Source organism: Glossina fuscipes, unplaced genomic scaffold, assembly GCF_014805625.2.
Source record: "Glossina fuscipes isolate IAEA_lab_2018 unplaced genomic scaffold, Yale_Gfus_2 26, whole genome shotgun sequence".
NCBI lineage: Eukaryota > Metazoa > Arthropoda > Insecta > Diptera > Glossinidae > Glossina > Glossina fuscipes.
Window position 1 is genome coordinate 5,694,572 of NW_023998421.1, and position 25,377 is coordinate 5,719,948.

The 25,377-nt window shown below is 33.8% G+C and overlaps 1 protein-coding gene across 1 annotated transcript; it reads left to right on the forward strand.

The window, feature by feature from the left end:
• Window positions 1-1,291: 1,291 nt before the first annotated feature.
• On the forward strand, window positions 1,292-25,373 carry LOC119635440 (mitochondrial carrier protein Rim2; the record flags this gene model as incomplete). Its single annotated transcript, XM_038030248.1, has 5 exons — window positions 1,292-2,537; window positions 23,582-23,780; window positions 24,666-24,736; window positions 24,817-24,948; window positions 25,043-25,373. Coding segments are annotated over exons 1-5 (780 nt in total), but the record flags the coding sequence as incomplete, so codon positions are not given.
• Window positions 25,374-25,377: the final 4 nt, after the last annotated feature.

The following is a 25,377-nucleotide window of genomic DNA, read 5'->3' on the forward strand; positions in this document are numbered from 1 at the left end:
AGAGTGACGATTATAAAGACGTGTCGAACATTAAACAGTTGAACTCCATATGACTTTCTAATTTACACCTTTATGTATTAACAAAATCAAATAGAAATAAGTGGAAAAACTAAACAATTAAAATAAGCAAAAAAAAAAAAAATGAAACGGCCAAAAAATAAAATAAACTAAATGAAGAAAATAAATAAAATAATATAGAGTAAACAAAATGAATATACAATAAACATTTTGAAAACTAAACTTTCCGAAACCGATCCGCGTTCCTCTCGTAACCGGATTCAACGTCAATCAAAGAAAATGCCCGGCACCGTAACAATAGAAATAAGAGTAAGCCAATCAAACTTGTGACCTTTATGTCCAATAACGAAATTATTACTACATGTATTCGAAATTGGAATTGTCCCAAAATGCAGCAACCACCAGAAGAAATTCATTATTATTAAGTAAAAGAACGATGTTTTTAATTTTATACAAGAAAATAATAAATTTATAATGGTTTTATAATGGAAAAGGAGTAAACATCGCTTCTGCTTACTACGCTTGCGTTACATCCCCCTGTTTAGATTTAGCTCGTTTCTATGCAAAAAATAAAAAGGAAAAATAAGAAAACAACTGCTTTTTCGGCTATTTTTTCTACGGTACCTTCTTCTTATTTGTTTACTTGAGATTAACCTGGCTTATACGTCCACTCAAAGAATTCTGCAGAAATCTTAAAAGATCTCATTATATTTAATTTTATTCAGCTGTTTCGACAGAGTTGCCAAATTCTCTTTCGAAGTTTTTATTAGGATTTTTTATTTTTACACTGCGAGAACATATATATATGTAGATGCTGATATGCATAGAAAGCAAGAAACAATCGCTTTCAAACTTTTATAACTTCCGTCTTCCTCTTGAGTAAATTATTATTATGAAGATGGCAACGTCTTCATCACTACTTGATTTGATAATTTGGTTTTAATAATTCAGTAGAGATGTCATCTGAAGCAACGATAAAATATATAAAAGCAATTATTGATGGAGTTACCAAACCTCATGAATTTTCTCTCTTAAATTTACAATATTTCCTAACTAAGCCTTTATATCGTATTTCGGTTCAACGGAAAAAAACATTAAAGCAAATACCAATAAACAACAAAAAAGAGAATATGGAGAAATACGTTTGAATAGAATTTCATTAATTTTTCGTATTATTTAGTTAAATACAGTGTACAGTGTAGCGGGCGCGGAAGCGAAATTAGAAAAATAAAGTGAAGAAAGTGCTATGAGAAACTTTAAAATATTGTAAGCAATAAGAAAAAATAATTTCTACGGATCGATACATGTTTTGTGAAAATTTTTATGCAAAATATTTTCCTTTTCTCGAACGAACGATTCCAGTTCCAGAAAAATCGATAGTAAAAAATATGCTAAAATTGCAACAGCCAGTCCAACAATTTCACTTAAAGAAACGAAAATTTGTGTAAAGTACGTAGAAAATATATTTGAGTCAAAAATTACATAACCTTCGAAAAATTCTTGAATATTGTACTAAAAACAAAAAAATTTCTTTTGTGAAATTCTGGCATGAAGATCTTGTGCAATATTAAAGGCCGCAATAAATAGCAAGGAAAACGGGAGGAAATTTGCTTGGCCTTAAATAAAAATTTGATGAACTTGAACAAAAAAAAAAACGCACACACACAGAAGGTAATAGGTAAACAGTGATTTTTATCTTGCATTACTACAAACAGTTAATCACAATCCCGTGCAGTTCCGTCGCGTAATTATTATATTCCAGCCCAGATATAAAAAAAAAACCTACCATCCATCAAAATACCGTACGATCGTATTATTATTTTCATATTAATTAATGCGTATTTACCTCACGTTGTTTTGTTTTGAGGTGCTATCACCAAATTCAATACACAAATAGAGGAGATTGAAAAAAAAAAACAACGACTATATAAATAATAATAACAAACATCGACAATTACACATTAACAAAACTATCGCAATAATTGTTTCTTTTTTTTGCTCTTATTGCAGAGCAAAGAGAAGAAAAATAAAAAAATAAAAAATAACTTCACTAGCACACATCAAAGTGTACTGTATTATTATTTATCACTTTTTGTGCTTGTTTGTTATATGTGTATGTTTGTAATTTTCTATGATCTTATTTCAACAAACAAAACACACACATCAAATAATAAATACACTTAACCCGTCGCGAAACATTTTGCCGGTGTCTCGCTCTATCCCGACATTTATGTTTTTATTATTTCTTTCACTGACGTAAGTGTATGTATGTCGTGTATGCCTATATACGTTTCCGTGCACAATACAACAATTTTTACATATGCATTTTGCTTGAAAAGCCGGGTTTGACACCAAATACCATTTAATATAAAATAAATACAACGATTAGTTGCTTTCTATTGTAAAAGGAATAAAAATAACGATCGATTCCAACAAAAAAATATTTGGTGTTTACATTCTTGAGAACTGATTATGTCTCAAAGTCAACGGGACACTTTAATTCATTTAGTTGCTGGCGGGTAAGTTAAGTAAAAAAGAGTATAAAATTTAATTATCATTACAAATAAACATATTCCTTAATTCCCTGAAATTCTTTTAAAAGGCTTAATAAACTTTACGAATTTTATATAATGTTATGCACGATCGAAAAAATCTGTTGCCAACCAAGTTGATTTGTGTCTATATCCACTTATATCTTCAAAAATTCATACATTTTGCGATGAAAGCAGAAAGCATACCATTTAGTATAAATTTGATTATGCATTCAAACAAAACAGCAAAAGAAGTAAAAACATTACAGCGGGCTAAGGCCTACCATTTCATTCACTAAATCACTTCATCTAATATGTTTATTGAAATAATAATTTTCAAAATAAAATGTTACAAGAGAAATGATCAAAAGATTGAACCGATCCGATTTTTTGAGTTTTGAGTAAGATGAAAATAAAGTCATTGTAATAATTTGTTTCCGTGAACCGTGGATCTTATTTCGTAATTACAAGTCCAAGTCGAAAAGCTCTACAATTTTTCTTCTCTAGTCGGGTTTCATTCCATTCTCAGCACTATAAATTTCTATTCTCCAGTCCACATTCTTGGGTGCCCTGTTGTACGAACAAAGAAAATACAGGTTTCGGTTTCCCTTTCTAATTCTATTCTTATAAGGTCCACAGAACCCCAGTAATTGATGAAGAATTCGAATGCCATCAGATGAACTCATAAGTTTAAGATTTCAACATGCATCGCACTTTGACTTTTTAACATATCCACCTCTGGAGACTGAACCATTTGCTTTGCACTGCTACTTATTACACCTATACTCATTGAAAATTTGAGTTTCGAATTATTTGTACGTGTTGTTTTCTAAATTATTCGCTTGTTTCCTTAAAAAGTGATCGCTTTTATTGACTTTTTGTCGACAAAATTGTTTCTTTCAAAATAAATAAAAATTCTTGTTAAGCATTAAACAAATAAAAACAAAACACTAAGAAAATTATAATTAGTTGTGAACGAAGCTTTTATACCCGTCACCGTTATCGCAAAAAAAAAAAAAAAACAAAAAAAAAGAAATAAAAGAACTAAGTTTTCGTGCTCTGCGTTACGTAATGGGTGCGACTGATTTTTTCCATTTTCCAAAATAAAAGTTTTTATCGCTTAGGTATGTGGGGGTTGCGGGAGTGTCCTTGGAAAAGTTTAAATCACTTCCAAATTCTTTTGCAAATTTGTAGGCGACTTCTTCGTTTTCCGTAAAGGGTGAATGTTTACTACAAATACTACACGGTTGCCTAGACAGAAAGATGGACAGACGGACATGTTTGGATGCATTTCAGACTTGAAACTCGCCAAGAACTTATGTACTTTATCGGGTTTTTGAAACTTGCTTCAGTGAAAAAAAAATTAAATTTTGATACACTATAATATTGGATAGGCGTGGTCAATTCCTTCCATTTTTGTACAGGTGCTAGAGCAACGCCCATAGAATGTGCATTCGAATTTTATACATTTATCTGTTATAATTTTTGAGTAATGAGCAAAACAAAACAGTTTTTTATTCCTACGTGGTGCTTGGGGCGTGTCCTTTGACCAATTTGATCCATTTTCAATACCAACCTGCGTGCAGGAACTTCCAATGTTGAATTTGATAACTTCACTTTTGCTGCTAGGAGAATGTTCACAACAGACGTTACTGCAGGCGGACAGACGGACAGACTTAAATCGATTTAGAATTTGATGCTGTTCAAGAATGCATATACTTTAGCGGGTCTCTGACGCTTCGTTCTCGGTATTGCAAACGTTTTCACATAATGAGTATACTCTTCCTGCTTCGGTGATAAAAAGGTATTCCACGGTAGATAGATAAGAATACGAGTCTTCTAAATTATCCGCAAAAGTAGCCTAGTAAGTGGGAATCTCGACTGCCAAGTAGAGTTTGTCTTAGTTCAGTAGCTATAGTGAGTGCTCAATCGATAAAGGCATAACACTAACCCGATTGGGCAGACACGCTCACTAGACTGCGCCCACAATTTCCCTATCTCTTCCGCTTTTCTTAGTTCTATCTGACCGTCACAGTGTTACACGAATAGAGACATCCCACTGAGTGACTGGGTCATATCAAAATAAAAAAGAAAACTATAATAATTTAAGTGCTTTGCTGCTTTTTATGAAAGAAGGTCTTCGTAAACAGAACCATACTTGTAGAGCTATTTGTTGCTTGTGCTTGTAGCTGAATGTTACAAATAGAATGGAAAACCGAATAAATCTTGCCTTCCGTCAATGCAAGCGGCAATAATCTCATTTACATTAAACGTGCGGAAAACAAAAACAAAGTGTAGCCCGCGAAGTATTTCTTAAAAAAAAATTTAAAAAAAACAGACAAACAAAGAAAAGAAAACATGTGGACACATCATCATTTCGTCCAATGCAAATTTTGAGACATAAAAGATTATTTTGCGCAAACTGTTGATCTTTACTCTGTTATTGAATTCAAACGATGCCGGCTCCGATGATTTTTATTTATTTTCCACGTAAATTATACTGAATCTCCCCACAAACAGTGGCACAATTAAAAATTAATTTTTCAAATATTTATTAAAATTTTATTTAAGTTTATACCCTACATACGCCACTGGTGATGGTGTAAGCGTGTATTAAATTTGTGTGGATGTATGCAGCACCCATGTAAGATGCGAGATAGATTTGCCTTTTATTAAACCAATCCTTTCAAAATCACTTTTTGAAATGATTTAAGTCTGCCTATCCGTCTATCAGTCTTGTTTTCGAGTGTTCAACCTATAGGTGGCAAGTTTTGATGAAATTGACAAAGCGTTATTTTGAAAAGCCACTACATAAACAACTGTGTTCAAAGAAGTGTTGCTGTACTGGTGGGCCGTGTAGTAAGTAGTGTTTTCTTCTAAATAAAACTTTTTTGATGGTAAATATTTTGTGAGTGAAATATAAAGACATGAAGCATGCATCCAAGTAAGCATAGAGTCTTTTGACTATTTTCTTGGAAAACTATGAATGACGCACGCACTCATTGGGTGATTTTACTTAAGTCAAGGCGAGACAGTTTCCTTAAAAAACAATGATCAATAATCAAGCAAGGAGGCAATGGAGCAAGTAAGAGATGCACTATTTTTGTCGTTGCAGTTATAAATCGGTCAATAATTTCCGGGACTAAATAAGAATGAAATATTTCTTTTACAAAGTTCGATTGTATTCTTTAACATTGTCTTCTTCAAGACTAATACAATCAATCCAAGGCTTCTTTAACACTTCGTTGACATTTCCATAGGACGTTTTATTTATACCTTTAAAAAATAGTTTAGTTCCTGTAATTTCTTCATGATTTGATTAAAATGTGCTCGCAATTCCTTAGGGCTTTTGATTTCTTTCGGAGAATTTCATCTTACAATTTCTTACCTATAATAACAAGCGATTTCCTTTTCTTTTTTTACGAGATTCCGATAAATTAATTTAAATATCCCGTAAATGCTTTTTATTGCTTGTATATGATTCAGTCATCACTGATGTCTGGGAAAATTTTACTTTGGGAAGCCAACCGAACAACAAGACATTGAGTTAACAAGAAATTTATTTGAGGCTTTTCCACCTAAATAGGGACATAGGTAATGAACTTGGTTAACTTAAATATCATGTTCGAAATTATGCGGAAGCACTTTAGAAAAAAGTTTAAAGTTTATTGTGTTGTTTCCCTTATAAATATGTATATATTATATTTATTGTCTACTACAACTGTCTGGCCGAGAATTAATCGCAAGTATGTTAATTTCCCCCTGCGCGAAATTGTCTTAATCGACCCATCAACACAATTTAAAAAACTCTGTACCTTTATAGTGTTTGCTTGAAATTCCCATTGTTAGTATGTAAACATAAGAAAACAACAAAAAAAAGTTGCAATATTTCTCTTACCTTTGGCTGTGGTCGATTTTCGTCTATCTTAAGCGAGGAAATCGAAAAAAATAGGATTTGTGGATACTGTATAATGTTAGACCGACGTGTTCTCGGGTTTCTCCATTTTTGTACAGATATTGTAAAGTCACTCATAAAATATAGAGAAAAAGAGAGAGAGAGAGAGAGAGAGAGAGATTTTTATCTTTGATGCATTGAAATTTACGGATAATGAGGAAAAAATTATCTTCTTCTCCTCTCTCTTTATATGCCTTCTAGGTTCTAGGGGATTTTCCCTTTGGTTAAAAAATTTGATAAAATTTATACACTGAGGTAGATAAAGAAAGAACATACGTATAAAAATCAAATAGAAACATTATAGTCGGCCACGGCAAGCCATTAAGTACCTTATACTACTTCGCTTAATACAGTTATTTATGTAATAGCTTTTCAATATAAGCCATTACATGAAAAGTGCTCTAGAATGTGATGCGATGCCAAAACACATCAGTACCAAATTTAATCAAAATTTCTCGAAAATCGCTATCCGTAGGTTGAACACAAAAATACATAGACAAACAGACGACGGATCAACAAGTTTACAAAAGATTCAGTATCATTTTCTAAACTTATCGGTATAATAAAAGGCAGATCTATCTGAAATTCATTCTTCGTATTGCATCATACATCCGTACAAACCTAATATACCCTCTATTGGTAGTAGTAGTGTAAGTTAAGCTGTGTTGTGCCATTAAATTTTAGAGGAGAAAAAAAACTTGAAACTTGTAATTAAACTTGTTTTATTTACTGTCGAGAGGTCACCATTCGTTACGGTCAAATTACAAAAATGGATTAAAGGTGTTTAGGTCGTACTGGATGTACTTGCGGCATTTTATAATTGCTTGCCGGCTTATATATATGTATGTATTATATATGAACGTATGTACACATTTTTTCTTGCTGCTTTAAGGGAACCAGAAATTTATTTATTTATTTTGGCATTTAATTAAGATAATATATTACTGTTATAAACTTAAAAAAAAAAAATTGCGACTAAAAAATTGTTTACCGAATACATTGTAGGAGAGCAAATGGCTACATCAGTTCTATCGCATACGGTACGTTTTCTTGAATAAGCCCTTTTCTTATAACTTATACTTTTAATTAAGCCTGATTTAGCAATTATTTCCAGGAATTGTTAAATACTAGAGAAATAAATGAAAATTTCCCAGACTTTAGTCTACCGCCTCGAATAACTTTTTGTATCTCTATCCGGATGATTTTCTCCTCATATTTTGGTAGAGTTTTCCAAATGTTTTTACTATATAGTTTTCACATATATATATCAATGTATAATGTTTACATTGGTCGGAATATGTACTGAAGCATTTTGCGGCCACAGTGCACTTTTGTCTGATATCACTGATAGCACAAAAACAACACAATATAAATATTGGCCTACAAGATGTATGTGACATGTGACAAAAAAAAGAAGATCCCAGAGTTTCGAAAAAGAAGAAATATTTTTCATAACATTGAGTGCCCCCTCGCTCGGATATATCTGCACAGCAAAATATTCAATGAATTGAAAGATAGTAATGCAGATCACGCGAGTCTTACGGAATAATAAAAGAATTTGTTTTAGTTAGGCGATAAGAAGGATTCTAAGCAAATCTGACAAAATGATGTTGATGACACACCCACTAGAGAGCATGATGCATGCATGTCAAAATCATCTTCTCTCATGATGAAAGTTAATACTCAGTTAAGAAGATAAATTCCTGATACTCATATAGAGGATCAAATAAGGCTACTTGTTACAAAGCCCAAAGTGGAGTTAATTTTCTCTTGTTTCTCATTTTTAATAAATTCTTGCCTTTGAATGCCAGAGGATGCTGGGAACAACAAACGAAGGTTGAAAACTCTACACAAAATTGTATTTTGCATATACGGGTGTCTCTCGTACAACACGATGCTTGCCAAAAAAGGTTTCGATTTAGCGAATATTTGCTAGTATTATAGTATAGCTTTGACATAATGCGATTTCAAAAAAATCGAACTTGTATTCCGTTGGATTCTCTTTCAGTCGCTTTTTACTTTATTTTATTTTTTGAATATAGTTTTCATTTTTTTGTGCTTTACACTTCATATCTCCTTTTTATTCAAAGCCTTGAAGTTAATTTATTTTTCATTTGTAAGGAAATTTGAATTCAATTTTACTTCTTGGGAATTGGTTTCACTTTAACACGGTACGCATGACTTTCATTTATATTACTTTAGATGCCTACAACACAGTTTCGATATAACGCGCCGTGCATTCCCTTGATTCCCCTAAGTTGAAGTTATGTTACTCTGTATTGCGTCTTCACGTAAATAGGTAAATAAGAAATATCCTATAACACGGCTTCGATATAGCGAGGTACGAATTAACCGTGCTATATGAAGGAAACCTGTGCACATTTTTTGAGAATTTTGCTGCACATTTTTCCATGTAACAAGCGACTAATAACACAGACTAAGGAAGATGTATCCGTGATTGTCAATCAAGATGAGTTTGGTTCGATAGATAGGAGCAACATATTGACCGAATACTACACGACGAGACTATTTTATTTTCAGATTTTTGTTTTATGAATGGGTTGTAGTGAATGTCAAATTCAACCGCAAAAGTGTGTGACGTTTTGAGCGCGGTTATTAATCTTAAGAGAAAACAACATTTTTACAACAACAAATTTATTATTCCTCAGTAAGTGTTACAAAAGAATTTCCCAATTATCAATTCTGTTATAAAAACAAGTTTATTAAGTCTTGGAAACCGCAACCAAAAAAGAGTGCCTTACGACTTATTATGCCTTTGTGGTGTTACTCATAATAATATAACTCCAAATTATGACGTCTTGAGGAAAGCTATGATATTGTTGCAGCAATGCCTGATACCACGTTGTTAATTATACCGTTATTTATTTATTGTTGCTGACAATGGATAGGTACGATTCATAGAAATAACGATATCGCCCACAAGCAATTGAGAAACTCAATATATCTACGCTTTGCTTTACGTAGAATAACCAATAACAACAACAACAACAACAACATTAATTTATGAAATCGTTTATAGGACAACAAATAAAGCTGCAGAGTTACTGTGTGCTTCCAAGTTAAAAAAAAAAAAAATTGCAACATAAAATCGTTCTATTCACTTAGTCGTAGCCTATGCAATCGCGCTACAAATTCTCGTATTCCCCGAATGTGAACAACAGAGAAGGCATGCAGAGCCTAGAGAAGTTACATCTGGCTTAGCGTTTGAATTTATTTTAATGAAACCGAAAATAACGTTTTACATAAACGAATTTTGATCGTTCTGCTTGTAATGGGCGCAGAATATGGCATAAAGTGCAATGGGTCCGAAGGTTAAATTTGGGGAGTCTTACTTTGCCAGGATTTATGTGGCATACATCTATAATGCCGCTCATCGAAATTCAGAAATGGATCACATGCGCCAAGAATATCTAAAACACTGGAAATAACTTTGTCAACTGACAAGTTTCAAAGCAGTTTCTCCTCAAGCTCCGATCAACGTCAGTCATTGTTTTCGAATTTAACGCTAGCATCGTCTATGAAAGGCTCACATAGAACTTCGATGGAAAAACGATCTAAACCACTGCAAGTTTTGCGCGGCTCCTAGAGAGCTTTCTTTCATATACAGTATCTTGCTATAATTTTTGCATCTACTCATCATTTTGTATATACCTCTGCTGCTTTCGATAGAAACAAAAATGTATGCTTACTTCTACATAATATTGCGCTTGTAATCAAAAAGAAAAAAAAACGGGTCAAAAAGGCGCAGCCACACAGATAATGTAGCGAACTTAAAGTACTCTGTTTATTTGTTCATTTTAATATAATTATAGATTTCAATTACAAACAAAAAAACAACAAATAGCGAAAAGTTAAAATAAATAACAGGTTTTATCCATGAAAAAAATATGTACATAATATTTTTAATAAATATTTGTAAGTGAATGCTTTCCCAGAATCTCGCTAAAGAATTCGTAGAATTTTAATTTTATGTTAATAAACATTCATTGCATGTATGTATGTATGCATTATAAGCAGATACTTTTTTTTAATTCATAGTCAGGCAAGCGTAAATCCAGATGAATCGATTCTGTGAAAACTTGAACAAAACACGGGGTAAAGAAATGAGCTAAACTTAAATTGGTTATTTGTAGTCCGCGTTGCACGCTACCACAATCCTTGTAGCGAAGAACTAAAACAACTTTAACAAAGTTGAAAATTGTAAAGTAATGAGAGCTTCTCTGCCGTTTGTTTTGCAACTAGATGATGTTGACGCCTATATCCCGGGCAATATTCACCTGATTATCACAAACGAATCTGCACTTGAAGGTGACATTTCAGCTAACATTTTGTTTGCGCGGGAAAAAAGTTGTATTGATTTGAAAATGAGCGAAATATCCGAAGAAATACGCCATGTAATGCTTTTGCACTATAAAAAGAGTTGAAACATGACGAAAAATTTTGGTCAAGTGTACGGTGAGAATACTGTGAGTGAACGAATATGCATCTCGCTTTCCCAGTCAGCCAGTCACTGGAAAAGGCGATGAAATTTTGCAACTGGTGGAGAGTGAGTGGCACGCAATCTCTCAGCAAATAGTGGAGGCACTAAACATCAACCACATGACAGTCTCGAATCATTTGAAAAGAACAGTCTGCAAGAAGAAGCTCAAAAGAAGACCGAAAGACCACGAAGACCTTTGATAACATCCATTCATTCCTGCGACGAGTCTGCTTTGATTCGTAAGTTAATGTGTAATGCTTGTTAGTAAGATGATAGGGATTGTTTTAGTTGACAAAGTCCAAGAAAAGGGTACGATGTTTTCTTTTACTAGCTGCTGATCACATGAAAATCGATTCTGAGTCAAATCAATTTTGAGAAGCTGGGAAAATTGGCGCCTTCTTTCTTCTCTCTTTTTGGCTTGTTAGAAAGTAGAGCAAAACACCAATGCAGATATATAGGTAAAATAGATAAACATGTTCAGTTACCAATGTCGCATCACGATTCCTCTGTACACTAAACAATGTTGTCGTAGTCAGTTGGCAAGCTCAGTTGCCTTTACGTATTATGGTTCAGAGACCTGATGAGGCTTACATACGAGGTTCTTAATTCTGTCTTACTGTTACTTGCTGTTAGAACTCTCATACTGGGTGGATACAAGTTGAGATTAGGGGGATTGTTTTCCTTTATTCCTTTACGCTCGAAATGCATTCTTCACTTAGAAGCGATTCCCTAGTAAGCATGTATACCTAATTATCTTTTTTCACGAAATTTGATTTAACACGATTTTCAATATTCTATGAATCTGACGAGTTTTATTTATTTATTTATTTTTTTATTTTTTTTTTTTGGGTGTCTCTATGAATTTTTTTATTCTCATTTTTTGGGAAGCTATCCACCGTGTAAAACGGGAATTAAGTGTATTCTATTGCAAAAAAGAAACTTCAACTCTCTCCCGAAAATATTAATTTTTTTATATCCCCCAGCACTTACGGCATAGGATAGATTAAAGTCTGTGCAAACGCAGAAGAACTTGAAATATACTCGCCTTTTAAAAGACCGATCAATGCAAGTTGCCTATCCGTCTGTCTGATGTTTGTCCACATATTTTTCTGTCCAAATTACGGTTCACAATTTCTGAGGTGTTTCAATGAAACTTAGTACACCGACATGTTTTAGCGCAACGCGAGCGTCATTGAAAATGATTCGAATATAATATTTTTGCTAACCCTCTCCTCTATACAAAACCTTGTCCTAAACAAAAAAATCGATTCTTGCGAAAAATTCGGGATTTTTAAAATGTCTTCATAAAAGTTGTCAAGTGATAATACGGCAGCATATGAAATTCATTAATTTTTTAAACCTATTCCTATCTATCTAATCGTTTTAACGAAAGTTCGCCTTTACATAGGAAAAGGGGAAAATTTTTCATATTTTATGATGCGAAATGTTGGATAGTTGTAATAATACTTCGTTGGTACCCAATTTCAATTTTGGATCCCATATTTCCACACTTCTAAAGGTATGAAAAGTAATTCTTTATATGGCAAGAATAATAAGATCTTTAATAAAACATTTGCATTTGCAGTGATTATAGCATGTCAGGTCACTTTTTGGGTCGCCTGGCCTATAAGAGAACCAACTGCAATTTTAGGTTTTTTTAGCACCGAAATAAATCCAAACTTGAATTAAGGGAAATTGCATAGTATGTTTAGTGGCACGCCTTGACCGACTATCCTTTTATTCTTTCCATTTGATTTGTCTTTCTATTTTCACACCTTGTAGTATTTGTAGTACAAGGATATGTTCAGTTCAGCGGATTTGTCGTTTCGTCTATCCCTCTTGTTATCTTGTGTTCAACCTACAGATCGTAATTTTTGGCGGAATTTCGAACCTTGGAGTATTTTAGAGTGAGGACAGACGGTATCGAAAACTGTTCAGATTGGTACAGGTTGGAAAACTTTTTCGGCCACTTCCCGCAAAATGTCTTATATACATTGAAAAGCCATACGAAGAACTATAGAGCAGGGGCTAACAGTCGCCCGCGACCCTGTGTAGCGTTTATACTCTATTTCGTTTTCCTTTATTAGTCTTTTATTCATAGAACATATAGGTTTAAAATTTGGATCATAAGACAATAAGATCGTACTAAAATTAAATCTTGAAAAAGTTCGAAACTACTAGCAACGAGTAAATGATTGCAATCATCCGCGAAGCAGGCAAGTAATTAGTTTTAATGTACAGAAGCAAGCAGCGTAAGAATTATCGTTAATTTAGTTAAGTAGGACTGAACGCTTATTGGCATGTAATCGCATGTATGTAGCTTAAGCTAAATCGTTAAACTTGGGACATTTATTGTGAGTTTGTTAACACATTAAACTAACTGCAGTCACATGATTTAAACAATGTTAACAAAGATTAAGGAGCTGATGTGTATCAAAGATTTGCCCCACACAGCGAGGATAATTTTCTTAATAATTTAATTTAATTTATTTATAAACTAATATAACTCTCATTAAATAAATTACTTTGCCTTAATGGGATGTTAGGAAAAAAAGTCATAGAATATAAAAAAAAATGTTTTCATTGTTTTTGACTTTTATTAGTACCCGGAAGCATTGTCTTTACATTTTCTTTCTTTCTTTCTTTTTCCTTTCTTTCTTTTATATATGCAAGATTAAGATGCTTGTTATGTTCAGAGTAAATTCACGTCGACAGCTGTTTAGCTTCAGCTAAGCAAACAGAGACATTTAAAAAACAAATTTTAAATATTTTTTTTTCAAAAATGTTTCAAGAAAAGACGATAATCGAAGAAGAATTTTTTTTTTTTTTAAAGACAAAAGCAAATCGAAAGCGATAGAAGCATACAATGGATGTTCACCAGGAAGTAGAATAATTTCAATGCAGAAAAAAGGAACTCATAATTTCTGATCGGAGATAAGTGAAATGCTTTCTGTTGGATATGGAATTTTTTACTCTTTATTAGTTTTTTATATTCAGTACCGAAAGACGATGGCATATCCATTTGTCAATATCTAGAAGAAAGCTTCAGAGATCGCATAAGGCATATACGGATACTTGAACAGCTTCAAATTCCAAATTCACTTAACTACGTCTGCCTGTGCAATGACTGCGGTAAATACAAATTTGTCAGAATGCTTCGACAGTCTTGCAGATAGGTTAAGCAATTTTTCAAACGGATATCGCGTTCGCTCTCAGTGCAACGTGAACAAGAAAGCACATGTGTGTGGTAATGTTTGCTACTTTATAAATAAAAGAGGAGGAAAATGTAAAGGAATTCTCTCCAGTAATATGAAAGAGACACCACACATACATACCTATTTGTCTGTGCACATCCTATTGTCTTAATGTCTAAATCTTATTGACTTATCGGAATTATTCGCGGATATAGTCACAAAGAAGACGACAATTTCGATATATGAACAGAATTGTCGACGAGTAACGATTGTATCTTTTTACACTATTATTTACTAAAGTTGTCTAGAAGTCCCCACATGCTCACTTTGCTAACAAATCTACTACTCAGGCAGGGAAAGCGTTTGTAAAACTATTCATATATCACAAATTTCATCAAAGGCGATTAGAATTTTTTTTATTTTTCATTTGTATTACATGTATATAATATTCCGTTATAATGCAATTTCAAAAGCATATACATATGTTTTCTTTCCTTTTCCTTCATATATAAAAATATCATATAAATATAAATGTAATATATACACTTACTTATAAGTAAAAAAACACAATATTAATATTTATATTTTTAGAACATTACAAAATAATTCTACTTCACGTGAACAGGGTACGCGTCAGAGATGTTTCATTATTTTGTACACAGATTACTTTGTTTAATATAGAGCAAGAACAGGGCAGGCAGATGTTATTGTCGAAAACATTTTCCAAATTCCACAATTGCATCTCTCATCGTAAGATGTTAAGAGCATTTCTTAAAATCATCTCTTCTAGGTAATAAAGATATTTAATTAAAAAAAAATTTTAGTAGTCTCTCGTAGTCTTATTCGCAAGATTGAATTTAATATGCTACAGTTTGTTAATAATGATAAGGAGTAATATATATTTAAGCACTTTGGCAGAATATTAATTGAATAGGATAATAAGTTAATTATGATATGGAACGCTGAACCTTTAGAGTAGAACAACATTGCAATGCAAATCATTCGTAGGTGCTTTTGTAATGAAGCTTACTATTACGTTCTTGCATGTATTTTGATCATTGTTATTTTATTTAAAAAATGCATTTATTGAGAAAAATTGCTGCAATATGTATTAATGTAAGTGTTTACCATCATTTTCTACAACTTTTTCCCATCTTTCTGCCGACATATCGAACGAACGATGTTGCTTTGGCTGGCAGCGATCCAATAATCGACTCAATTTCGCATATCTTTGGCATTTCGAAAGCGCGTGCCAGCCAAACCAAGCTGCATCTATCTGAACGGAGTGGTAGTCAGAAGGCGATATGTCTGGTGAGCACGGCAAATGTAGCAGAACGTGAGGCTGATCGTTATCATGCAAAAGGATGGCGCTATTGATGGTCTTTTCTGCAATATATCAATCAATTTATGCAACTGCTGTCGGTAGATATTTGCAATACATACAATCGCCTATTATAATTACAACGTACTGTTACGAAAATCCCAAATCCAGTTAATTCCAGCTAAGTAAGTTTCCCAAATAATAAATTTCCTAAAGAAGGAAAAATCAGATGTACATTCGCAGGCGTGTCAAGCAGCTGCAGGCCGATGAAAACGATTACCGTAAAAGCAGAGAAGTAGAAAAAGAATATTTAGGTTGAGCAGTTGAAAGTATTGCCAAAAATAAATTGTGAATAATCCTACATTTAAGGAATGTAATTAATGTAAATAAAAGAAGAAGTGTATTTCTCTTGAAACACAAAATATCCACGGTTCAATGATACGGACTGTATTTTAGAAAAGCGAATTTTATAACATTACGTTCTTTGATCAGTGCCAATAGCCATGCCGCTTATATATAAGCGTATCTATAAACCTGCAGCAATACATAAGTTCTGCGCGTAAACAGTGCGTATGAGCCTCTTAAAGCTTTGTTTCACTTTACAAAAAAAAGGTGAGGAGTATCCAAACTAAGAATAAACTACTTTTTTTACACTTTCTTTTATTCCTTTTGTGTTGAATTAAGAAGCTGCGCAAATCGTTCGTTTTGCTTCATTTACAGCTAGAAAAAATGTGATCATTACAAATTAACGCTTTTTTTTATAGTAAATTCTCTTTAATTTAATTACAATGGCACGTGTATGACAACTTTTTGAAATAGTAAAGCAATACGTAAGTACGAGCTTATGAATCATTTCATACACAAATTGTGGACCCGCTCGATTATCGTGACATTCTCAACTGCTGGAGTAACTCTGCGTTGATTGTTGAAATAGTGACGAAAGCAAATTAGCAGAAAGAGACTTGAAACTGAAATTTGACGCAAATTTTAAACTAGAATTTAATTTAGTTTTGTAACGGACCAAAGCCATACAAAGTGATCGGAGTCATCGAAAGTTCTCCTTTAAGCCTACGTAGCTTCCTTTCTTACTGGCACAATAAATGTTCCCACTTATTGGCTATACAAAACTGGCTGAAAAATGCCATTCAATAAGTTTCCGGTCTGACACATATATGGCCACAACGTTAACAGCCCCATGGAATTTCTGAAGAAGTTCCCATGTTCAAGAGATATAGAACGAAATATTATGACATTCTAACAGGTTATAGCTGTTTTAGTGAGGCTACGATATATGTGCTAGACCGCAGACTTATTGAGTGACATGATATATGTTACTGCAAAGTAGTAAGTGTTAGGAGAACATACGAGAGCGGGCTGCGTCAGTGTTTTTCCCTCGCTTCATACATTTGTGAGAAGAGATAGTTAGCAGTTTTACTGCTTGCGGGTTGCCGATGCAGGGATGATACTAAGTCGCATGCGCTTAGAAGTACCTGGCTCAGTTTCCTTGCTTTAGGAAATGCCTACACAGTGCTAATCCCTACAACTCGGGAGCATTGCACATTGCGAGCCCCGACTTTCCCTAGAAGGATATAATTGCCCATACGCGTTTAATGTTTCTAATAATATTTAAAGGGTGATGGGTGGGGTCTCCTATTATGAGAGGTGCAAGTTGAAGACTGGGGTATCCACATAAAAACCTATAGACAACTGTTTATTTATTTATTTTATTGCAAAATCATTAGTTCATCTATTTTTGCCACAATAAAAGAAAAAACATTTCTTGATTTTTTTTTTTTTTGATCAAGTAATTTTCCAAAAATTTCTAATGACTAATTTTTCCAAGCAAAAATATTATTTGAATGTCAATATGCTTTTAATCAATCAGCTATTTATATATACTTCTGTATATATGTGCTGCGTGTAACTGTTTAAAGCTCAAAAACAACAAGAGCGATTCTTTTCAGTTTCTATGCACCCAAGGGGGGTTATCGATTAAACGTCAATCAAGTCAGTCACAGAGACCAGTTTGGAGTGGATTTCTTTATATGATATTTTTCTTGGCAGATGCAATCATTATTGAAATTTTTCTCATTTTTAACATTTATTTTGCCTGCAACATTATTCATTTCCTTTTCTTAGCTTAATCCTTAAAAGCGAAGGAAAAATTTATACTCAACTCGAAACAAATTTTTAATGATATTCAGCGTAACTAAGTTTTCATTAACATTATAATGTTTGGAGGCCGTTTGAATTTGATATAATTGGTTAAGTTGTGCATTTAGTAAGACGAGCGTGTGATAAGCGTATTGTGTAAAAGAAATTCGGGAAATTACAAAAGTCGAATGTAAAGAATTTTCTTTTTCTTTTAGCAAAGTAATCTTTATTTAAAGTAAAACATTCATTATTATTCATTGGCATTTTTTCTTATAGATAATCACCGGCAGCGCTAAGCAATTAATTGCTTCCTTCAATTTTCTTTAGTGACGTCAAAAAACTTAAAATCTTTTTCGCAAAATGATAAATTAAATTTTATGAAAATGGACGCTTACTTTAATGCGTTGTTCAAATAAAAAAAAAAAAAAAAAAAATGTTATCGGCTTCCAATGTGGAAAAAAATTCATTACAAGGAAGAAATTTTTTCCGAGAAACTACGGGCCTTTCCATGCAGACTATTGTCGTATATGTTCATTTCTAAAACCCTTAATACTCTAACATATATCTTTAGAAAGTATTTATTGTACCCTACAGCATTCCCCGACGACGAGGTTCTTCTTTTTAGAAAGCCTTCGAGAGTGTCGGGGTCGTCTGCGTGCAGACTTTCTCACCGCTTTGCCAACTACAGAGGAGATCTAGGACATAACGTCATGGCTGTCTACGCGGCTAAATATAGTGTAGTGTAATAAGGTGCCCGACGTATGCTGGATTGATTCTTATACAATAAATCCAAGTGGGAGAGAAGTAGGGTGGCTTCGCTGGCATAATGAACATAATGGCTCGCGTAATGCCGATAATTCTAAAGTCTTATATATGATGAAACTATGCAATCCACGACAGTCAAGCTGCCCGCTCACTCAATATCACGTATCCCTGCTTAGGCAGGTAGGGGCGGCTGCATCGATTATGTTACGAAAATAAGTTCATAATAGTAAACTGACAAAGAAATCAACGTTGTAGAATTTGGACCACGTAAGTCTATTTTTTAGATGCAACCGCGTATAAGGATTCCTCCAAGATCTGACCTTTCATGAAGATTATGCGAAGGCGCATGAAAATAATTTGTAACTTTTGGTGTATTTTTACCACACCTGGTGCATTAGTGTATTAGGCCAAGTGATGTAGGATATCTAATAGTTGGCGTGGCCCGACTATAATGGTCTTACTTGTTTTTACTTATGTCAAAATATTTCGAAACAAAAATCCTCAATCGTAGTTCTATTCAGATGAGAGCGACTCCAAAGCTTTTGTAGTTTCTACCAAAAAGTTGAAAGCTTTACACTGCAGTTTTTAAAGTTGATTGTGAACCCAATAAAACAATTTTTTTTTTTACCTTCTTCGTGATCAATTATAATAAAAAATTGTTTCCTGCCCTTGGCAGACAAAACAGAGGAAAGAATTTCGAAAAATGTCTGAACACAAAAGAGTATTAATATTGTAATAGTATTGCAATTGCAGGCTAATGGAAAAAAAAGAAAAGAAAAAATCCATTACAACAAAGAAATTTGTATGTAACACACTTCACAACTTAAAATGCGTTTTTCTTAAAACGTGAGTTGCAAAAACACCAAGAGCAACATAACTTGAACAATTTTCATTCTTTCAATATGAATTGTTTACCATATCTTCCGAAAGTACTTTTTAAGAGGAATGCGCAGGAGATTTCCGGTGAGTTGAAAATTTTTTGTTAACAGAAGAACCGCTTTTCTTGGTCAAAATTTGAACATTCGTTAATCACGTAAAAATCGATGTTCTCAAAGTCCCCTACGTACTTTTTTGCTTTCTATCAATGTTCACTACAATATTCTGTTCATTTCTTATACCTCTGAGTCTCACTGGGGCGAAAACAATACGAAATGTGTAAGAAAGACAAACTCGATTGCTTATTTATATGACTAGAAAAAAAAGTAAAGAACTAACCTTTTCCTTACTCTACAATATTGGGTGGGCACGGCTGCTTGTAATTTCAAAAATTGGAAATTTATTGTATGTATTGTTACTTTATGAGTAACGACAAGGACCAGGGAAAGCTAAGTTGCTTACAGTTTTTGTTGCATAAGTAACGACAAAGACAAGGGAAAGCTAAGATTTGCAGAGTTGCATAAGCATACGTTGTAGGCGTGCCGTTTAATCGGTTTTTTCATTTTTAAATTGAGAATTTTCAATGGAGAATGTTTACCGTAGATACTGCACGGTTGCGCAAGCGGACAAATGGACAGAAGGACATGATTTCCAATTTCTAAGCATTTATATACTTTGTGGAGTTTTTGAAGTTTGCTTCTGCGCGTTACACAGTATTAAAGAAAAAATTAAGTATTTGATATACTATAATATTGAGTAGGAGCGGTCAATTTTTTCTATAGCATGCCAAATTTGAAGTCGATATCTTCATTTTTGCGGGCAGAAGTATATTTATAACAGACCTTATACAGACGGACAGCTGTATATACTCAAACCGATCTAAAATTTGATGCTGATCACGATCACCTGTCTCTGAAGCGTCCTTCTGGGCATTGCAAACATTCTGATAAAGTGAATGTACTCCCCATCTTTCGGTGCAACAAAAAAAAAAAGAAGTGTGGTCTTGCAAGCACTTACTCATTTGACAGCGAGCGTCAACGTGTTAAGTATGTATGCCAAAATGTTACAATACGGCTTTGTCAAAATAAGGCCTTCCTTCTACAGTCGCAAAACTAATTCAATCGATTTTCAATAGTATTCGTGCTTGTACGAAAACGCATCAGTCTATCTAATTTCATCCAAATATCTTGAAAATTGCAACCAATAGGGTGAACACAAGAAAACAAGACGGATAGACAGGCAAACAAACTTGTGATTTGTGTGATTTTGTATCAATACAAAAAAATGCCTTACGACTAGCAAGGTCTCCGTGGTGTTGCTCAGAATACATCTGTAAAACCGAGATCACGACATAATCTCGAAATCGAAACAATCGCGCAAAAATTGGACGGTTCACGAAAAGACTGTTTCGAACCAACTCTTTCTCTTACTTATTTCAATATAATATTAATCAGGGTAGTATTATTGATCAAATTTTTCCTGTTTGTTTTTTTTTTTCTATTTTCCCTCAACGTTACTTTGTATTATTTATAGCTTTTTTGTTTTTTAAAAAACCAAAAACAGCTACAGACGCTTTGCTCCGAATATTGTGTACCCGTCCTTTTAAGGAAATGTATAAACATTGCCTTATGAAGGTTGCAAAACTTTTCATATAACAGTTTTATATAAGCAGTCACTGAAATTTCATTAGCGTCGAACATCGGTCAGATACATCTGTGCTTCAATCATATTTAACAAGTTGCGGTTTTCAATGATTCGCGAATGATTTTTAAGAATTGCACGAAAGCAGAGATAATTGGACGAATGGAAACTGAATATAAATACCGGTTTATGAATGGATGTCATGCAACATCCATTCGGATAGTGTTAGCTATATAGAGAATAATCAGTATAACACACCGTCATCGTTCAGCACTGAAATAAATAAACAATTTTGATTGTTTTTCTCAATTTTATTTGTAACGTCACAAGTCAACAAAGTGCATTATTATGCATTGCATGTAAATTAAGTTTATTTTTAACTTTTGCCTTCATTCTATAATCATATAATATAATATAATATAATATATTGCATGATGTTGATAGGAGTGTACGTGTACGACAGCGAAACAATAAGTTTTATTGCTAAAGCCGTTTGACGAAAGCTGAATTGCTTTCATTAGACTGGTGTGTCTGAAAAATAACGTGAATTTTCTCACAAAATGAAAAAATGTTTATTTACCCGGCAGAAAGCTGATCATGATCGTGAAGAAAACTGTTAGCATCGACTTTGTTGCGATTTTTCACCCTTGGCTCGCCTTTTGTTCGATATTCTCTCGATTGATCGGTTGTTTCCGCGTCGTTTGCGTAGATCCATACTATGTCGCCCGTAATAATGCGTTTCATGACCGCATCATAATAGTCAGAAATCATCTGCTCACATATATTGCAAAAATCGGAAAAAGATTTTTTGTATCGCACTAAAATCAGAGCACCTGAAACACTAATGCCGCATGTGATGTGAAATGTGGCACAGATGTCTGTCGCACTGCCATTAATTTCGAAAAAAAATATTCGACATATGCAATATATTAGGGAAAAAATTGATTGGGAAAAATAGATCTAACATGCTAAACAAGGCTCGTTTAACACCGTCAAGGAATAACGCGAAAGCTAGGTATCAAAAAAAATCTTTTACACCTTCTCTCTCTCTTTCTCTCTCTCTCTTTCTCTCTCTCTCTTTCTCTCTCTTTCTCTTTCTCTTCAATGGTCAAAAAAAATAACAATTAATTTAATCGCTTGAGCGGCGAACGGCTCATGAATTTATGTAATCATAGTGACTTGTACGTACAACATGGACGAGTCTATCGTATCAGTAGAGTTCTTCCATATACAAGATTGAATGACCAGTGCCTTTTTGATACAAAAACTAACTCTTGACACATCACAGCGGTTGACGCCATATATACATACGGCAGCCACTTATTGTATTTTCATTGTAGACGTACATTGGTGGGAAAGCACGGTGCACTTGCGCCGTCTCCGTAAGACGAAAGAATTAATAACGAGTTTTTTGCTTAAAGCTTGATATGTCAATAGTGTCACAATATTTTGTCGAGAGAATTTGAATTGTGTCGAACTCGCCGGAGGCCAAGGATGCCCAGGCTGTTAAGTTGGGATACGTCATGGTTCGTAGTACAACCGACTCTCATCGATAGTTAACAAATTATTTAATAGGCCGTTGCCATCCTCCGCTATGTTTTGCTTTTGCTGAGCAGAGGGCAACACAACCAATTTCGATTTTATTACGAGCTTCTGCAAAAAAGGGCATATGAGGTTCGAGAAAAGCGTTATTAGGTTCAGATTTTTTCCGCTTTACACCCTGCACACGCGCTTACTATTCTACTATATGAAGCCATTTATTCCGCATTTACTACTCCACATGATTGGTTAAAATTGAAAACATGCATGATTAAGTTTTCTTATAGTGATAGCCTGCACAGTTTTTTAATGCTATAGATCCGAAATGAAATTGTTTGGAATATTCCAGAAGCAAATAAGAGATAATTATTTATTTATTTATTTATTTACACATGAAATTCAGTGAACATAAGCTTATAAACTTTTATAAAATGTAACAAAGAAGAACCAACCGGTGTATAGACCCGAGTGGGCACTAACCATCTAACCCATTGCACACATGGAGAAGATTGGCTATCATTATAACGAACATATTTCGTTCATCTACCAATCATAAGACACTTTAAGAATTAACAGTTGCTATAAACACGACATAGGTAAAGCGTAGCCAGAGTAGCTTTGATAGAATTTTGGAAGACGGATATTGGGATCAAATTATAGATAACATTGTTCACATTACACTTGCATGCATATTGCACGCAGAGACTTTGCAAATAGAGCAAGTTTTCGTGGACTTTAGGCGTGCTAAGAATAGTACAAGTGGATTATGGAGAGATCATGAGCAGACCACAATAGGCATTCTTGAAAGCCTAAATCATATCTTCAGAATCGATTGATAGCCTGAAAATATACACCTATTAAATAGATCCAGCAATGTCTTTGCATATTTTCAGTAAATATTCATGAACGCAATCAAGAGACAAAGTTTTTTCGGTACCAATGCAATGTTTTCAATAAAATTTCCATCTCTCTGATCTTATCATTAGCAAATAAATGTACTATTGATTCAACTTGTACCGTCTTGCTTTGTATATACATTTTCGGAAATTTAAAAATTTTTTAATTTTCTTCTTTGTTTGTTTGCAGAACTGCTGGTACTGTAGGAGCTGTTGTAACATGCCCTCTAGAAGTGGTTAAAACCCGATTACAAAGTTCAACAGCCTTTTTGACACCGCCACGAGCTGTAGAACCACCCGGCTCAACAAATGCATCGTCCGAACTACTACGGCCCGAACAGAGACGTAAGCTTAGTACAACCATATTACGCAACAGATCGCAGCCACAGGTGATTGGGGGTGTCCGTAGGGTAGTACCAACTCTTTTTAAAACTAATTTAAAAGAAAAATCGGCTGAAGCTCATTCTAAATCCATCGAAAGAAAAGTCATCTAGTCTACATATATGTATATGTATATATATATATATATATATATATATATATATTGGTAATTGGTTGGCGCATAATTATCAGGCGTTCTTGAACACTATTTGTTATGAGAAGAGAAACATGAAAATTTAATATTAACATTTTTGAATGATTAATCCGGAACTTGGTCACTATATCCGTCAATTATATAACTTTCCAAGCTCTTTGAGACAACGAATGATGGTTGAATGATCTGATCCACATTGAAGTTGTCGGCCAGCATTCGAGTTTTCAAGTTTTCGTTCTCTTCCACGGCTGCCAAAAGCGGCTGGTCCGATAGCCGACCTCTTCCTGGCCTAATCTCTCAAACTAATGTCGCCAGATTTAAAGTCGGCAAAACATTCCCTGCATCGACTTTCGTTGATTGTGCCCTCACCACAGAAAAGTTCGTTGAGATCGCGAAATGACTGCGCCGCCTTCCATGCTTTCTCAATGTGATGCAGCATAATATGACGCATATGACTATGATTTTCATTCATAAATTTATAAAATATTGTAAATTTGTATTCATATATATAGCACGTCAAAGGAACGCCTGATAATTACGCGGCAATCGTAATAATATATACAATGCAATATACAACGATGACGTTTCATTAAAACTTTTCTTTCATTTTTGGGGTTTTTGGTGCTTGTTGTAATATGTAAACTAGAGTAGCTGTAGTGGTATAATGATTGTTTGTTCATCCTTTCAGTTTTCTTAAATTGTTTTTTAAAGGTGCATCCTTTCCCACTTTCTTTTACAGATAATGGCTATTTCACACTGTGGCATCTCATCAACTTCCACAAAATCCATGAGTATCATCCAATGTCTCAGGTATAAAATTACTGAAAATTGTTTACATCTTTTTTTTTTTTTTTTACGTTAATTAATTTATTGTATTTCGTAAAACGTAGGCATATAGTACAAAACGAAGGCCCACGTGCTTTATTCAAAGGTCTTGGACCAAATTTGGTCGGCGTAGCACCGTCACGTGCAATATACTTTTGCACATACTCGCAAACCAAAAATACCCTCAATAATTTAGGGTAAGTGCAGAGTAATTGCTTAGATTTCTATATATAATCGATGGTGAATTGAAACAAGCGTGACTTTCTCTTGTTCTTTTTCTTATTTAAATAGCTTTATACAGCCTGATTCACCGCAAGTACACATAATGAGCGCAGCTAGTGCTGGTTTTGTCTCCTCCTCCGTAACAAATCCAATTTGGTTTGTTAAAACACGTTTGCAATTGGACTATAATTCCAAAGTGCAAATGACCGTAAAAGAGTGCATCGAACGTGTTTATGCGCAAGGTGGTATTAGTGCCTTTTACAAAGGCATCACCGCCAGTTATTTCGGCATCTGTGAAACTGTTGTGCACTTTGTGATTTACGAGTTCATCAAATCGAAGTTGGTTAGTAATAAAAAAGAGAAAGCATGCAATGCTTTTAATAACTATACTCTATTAATTATTG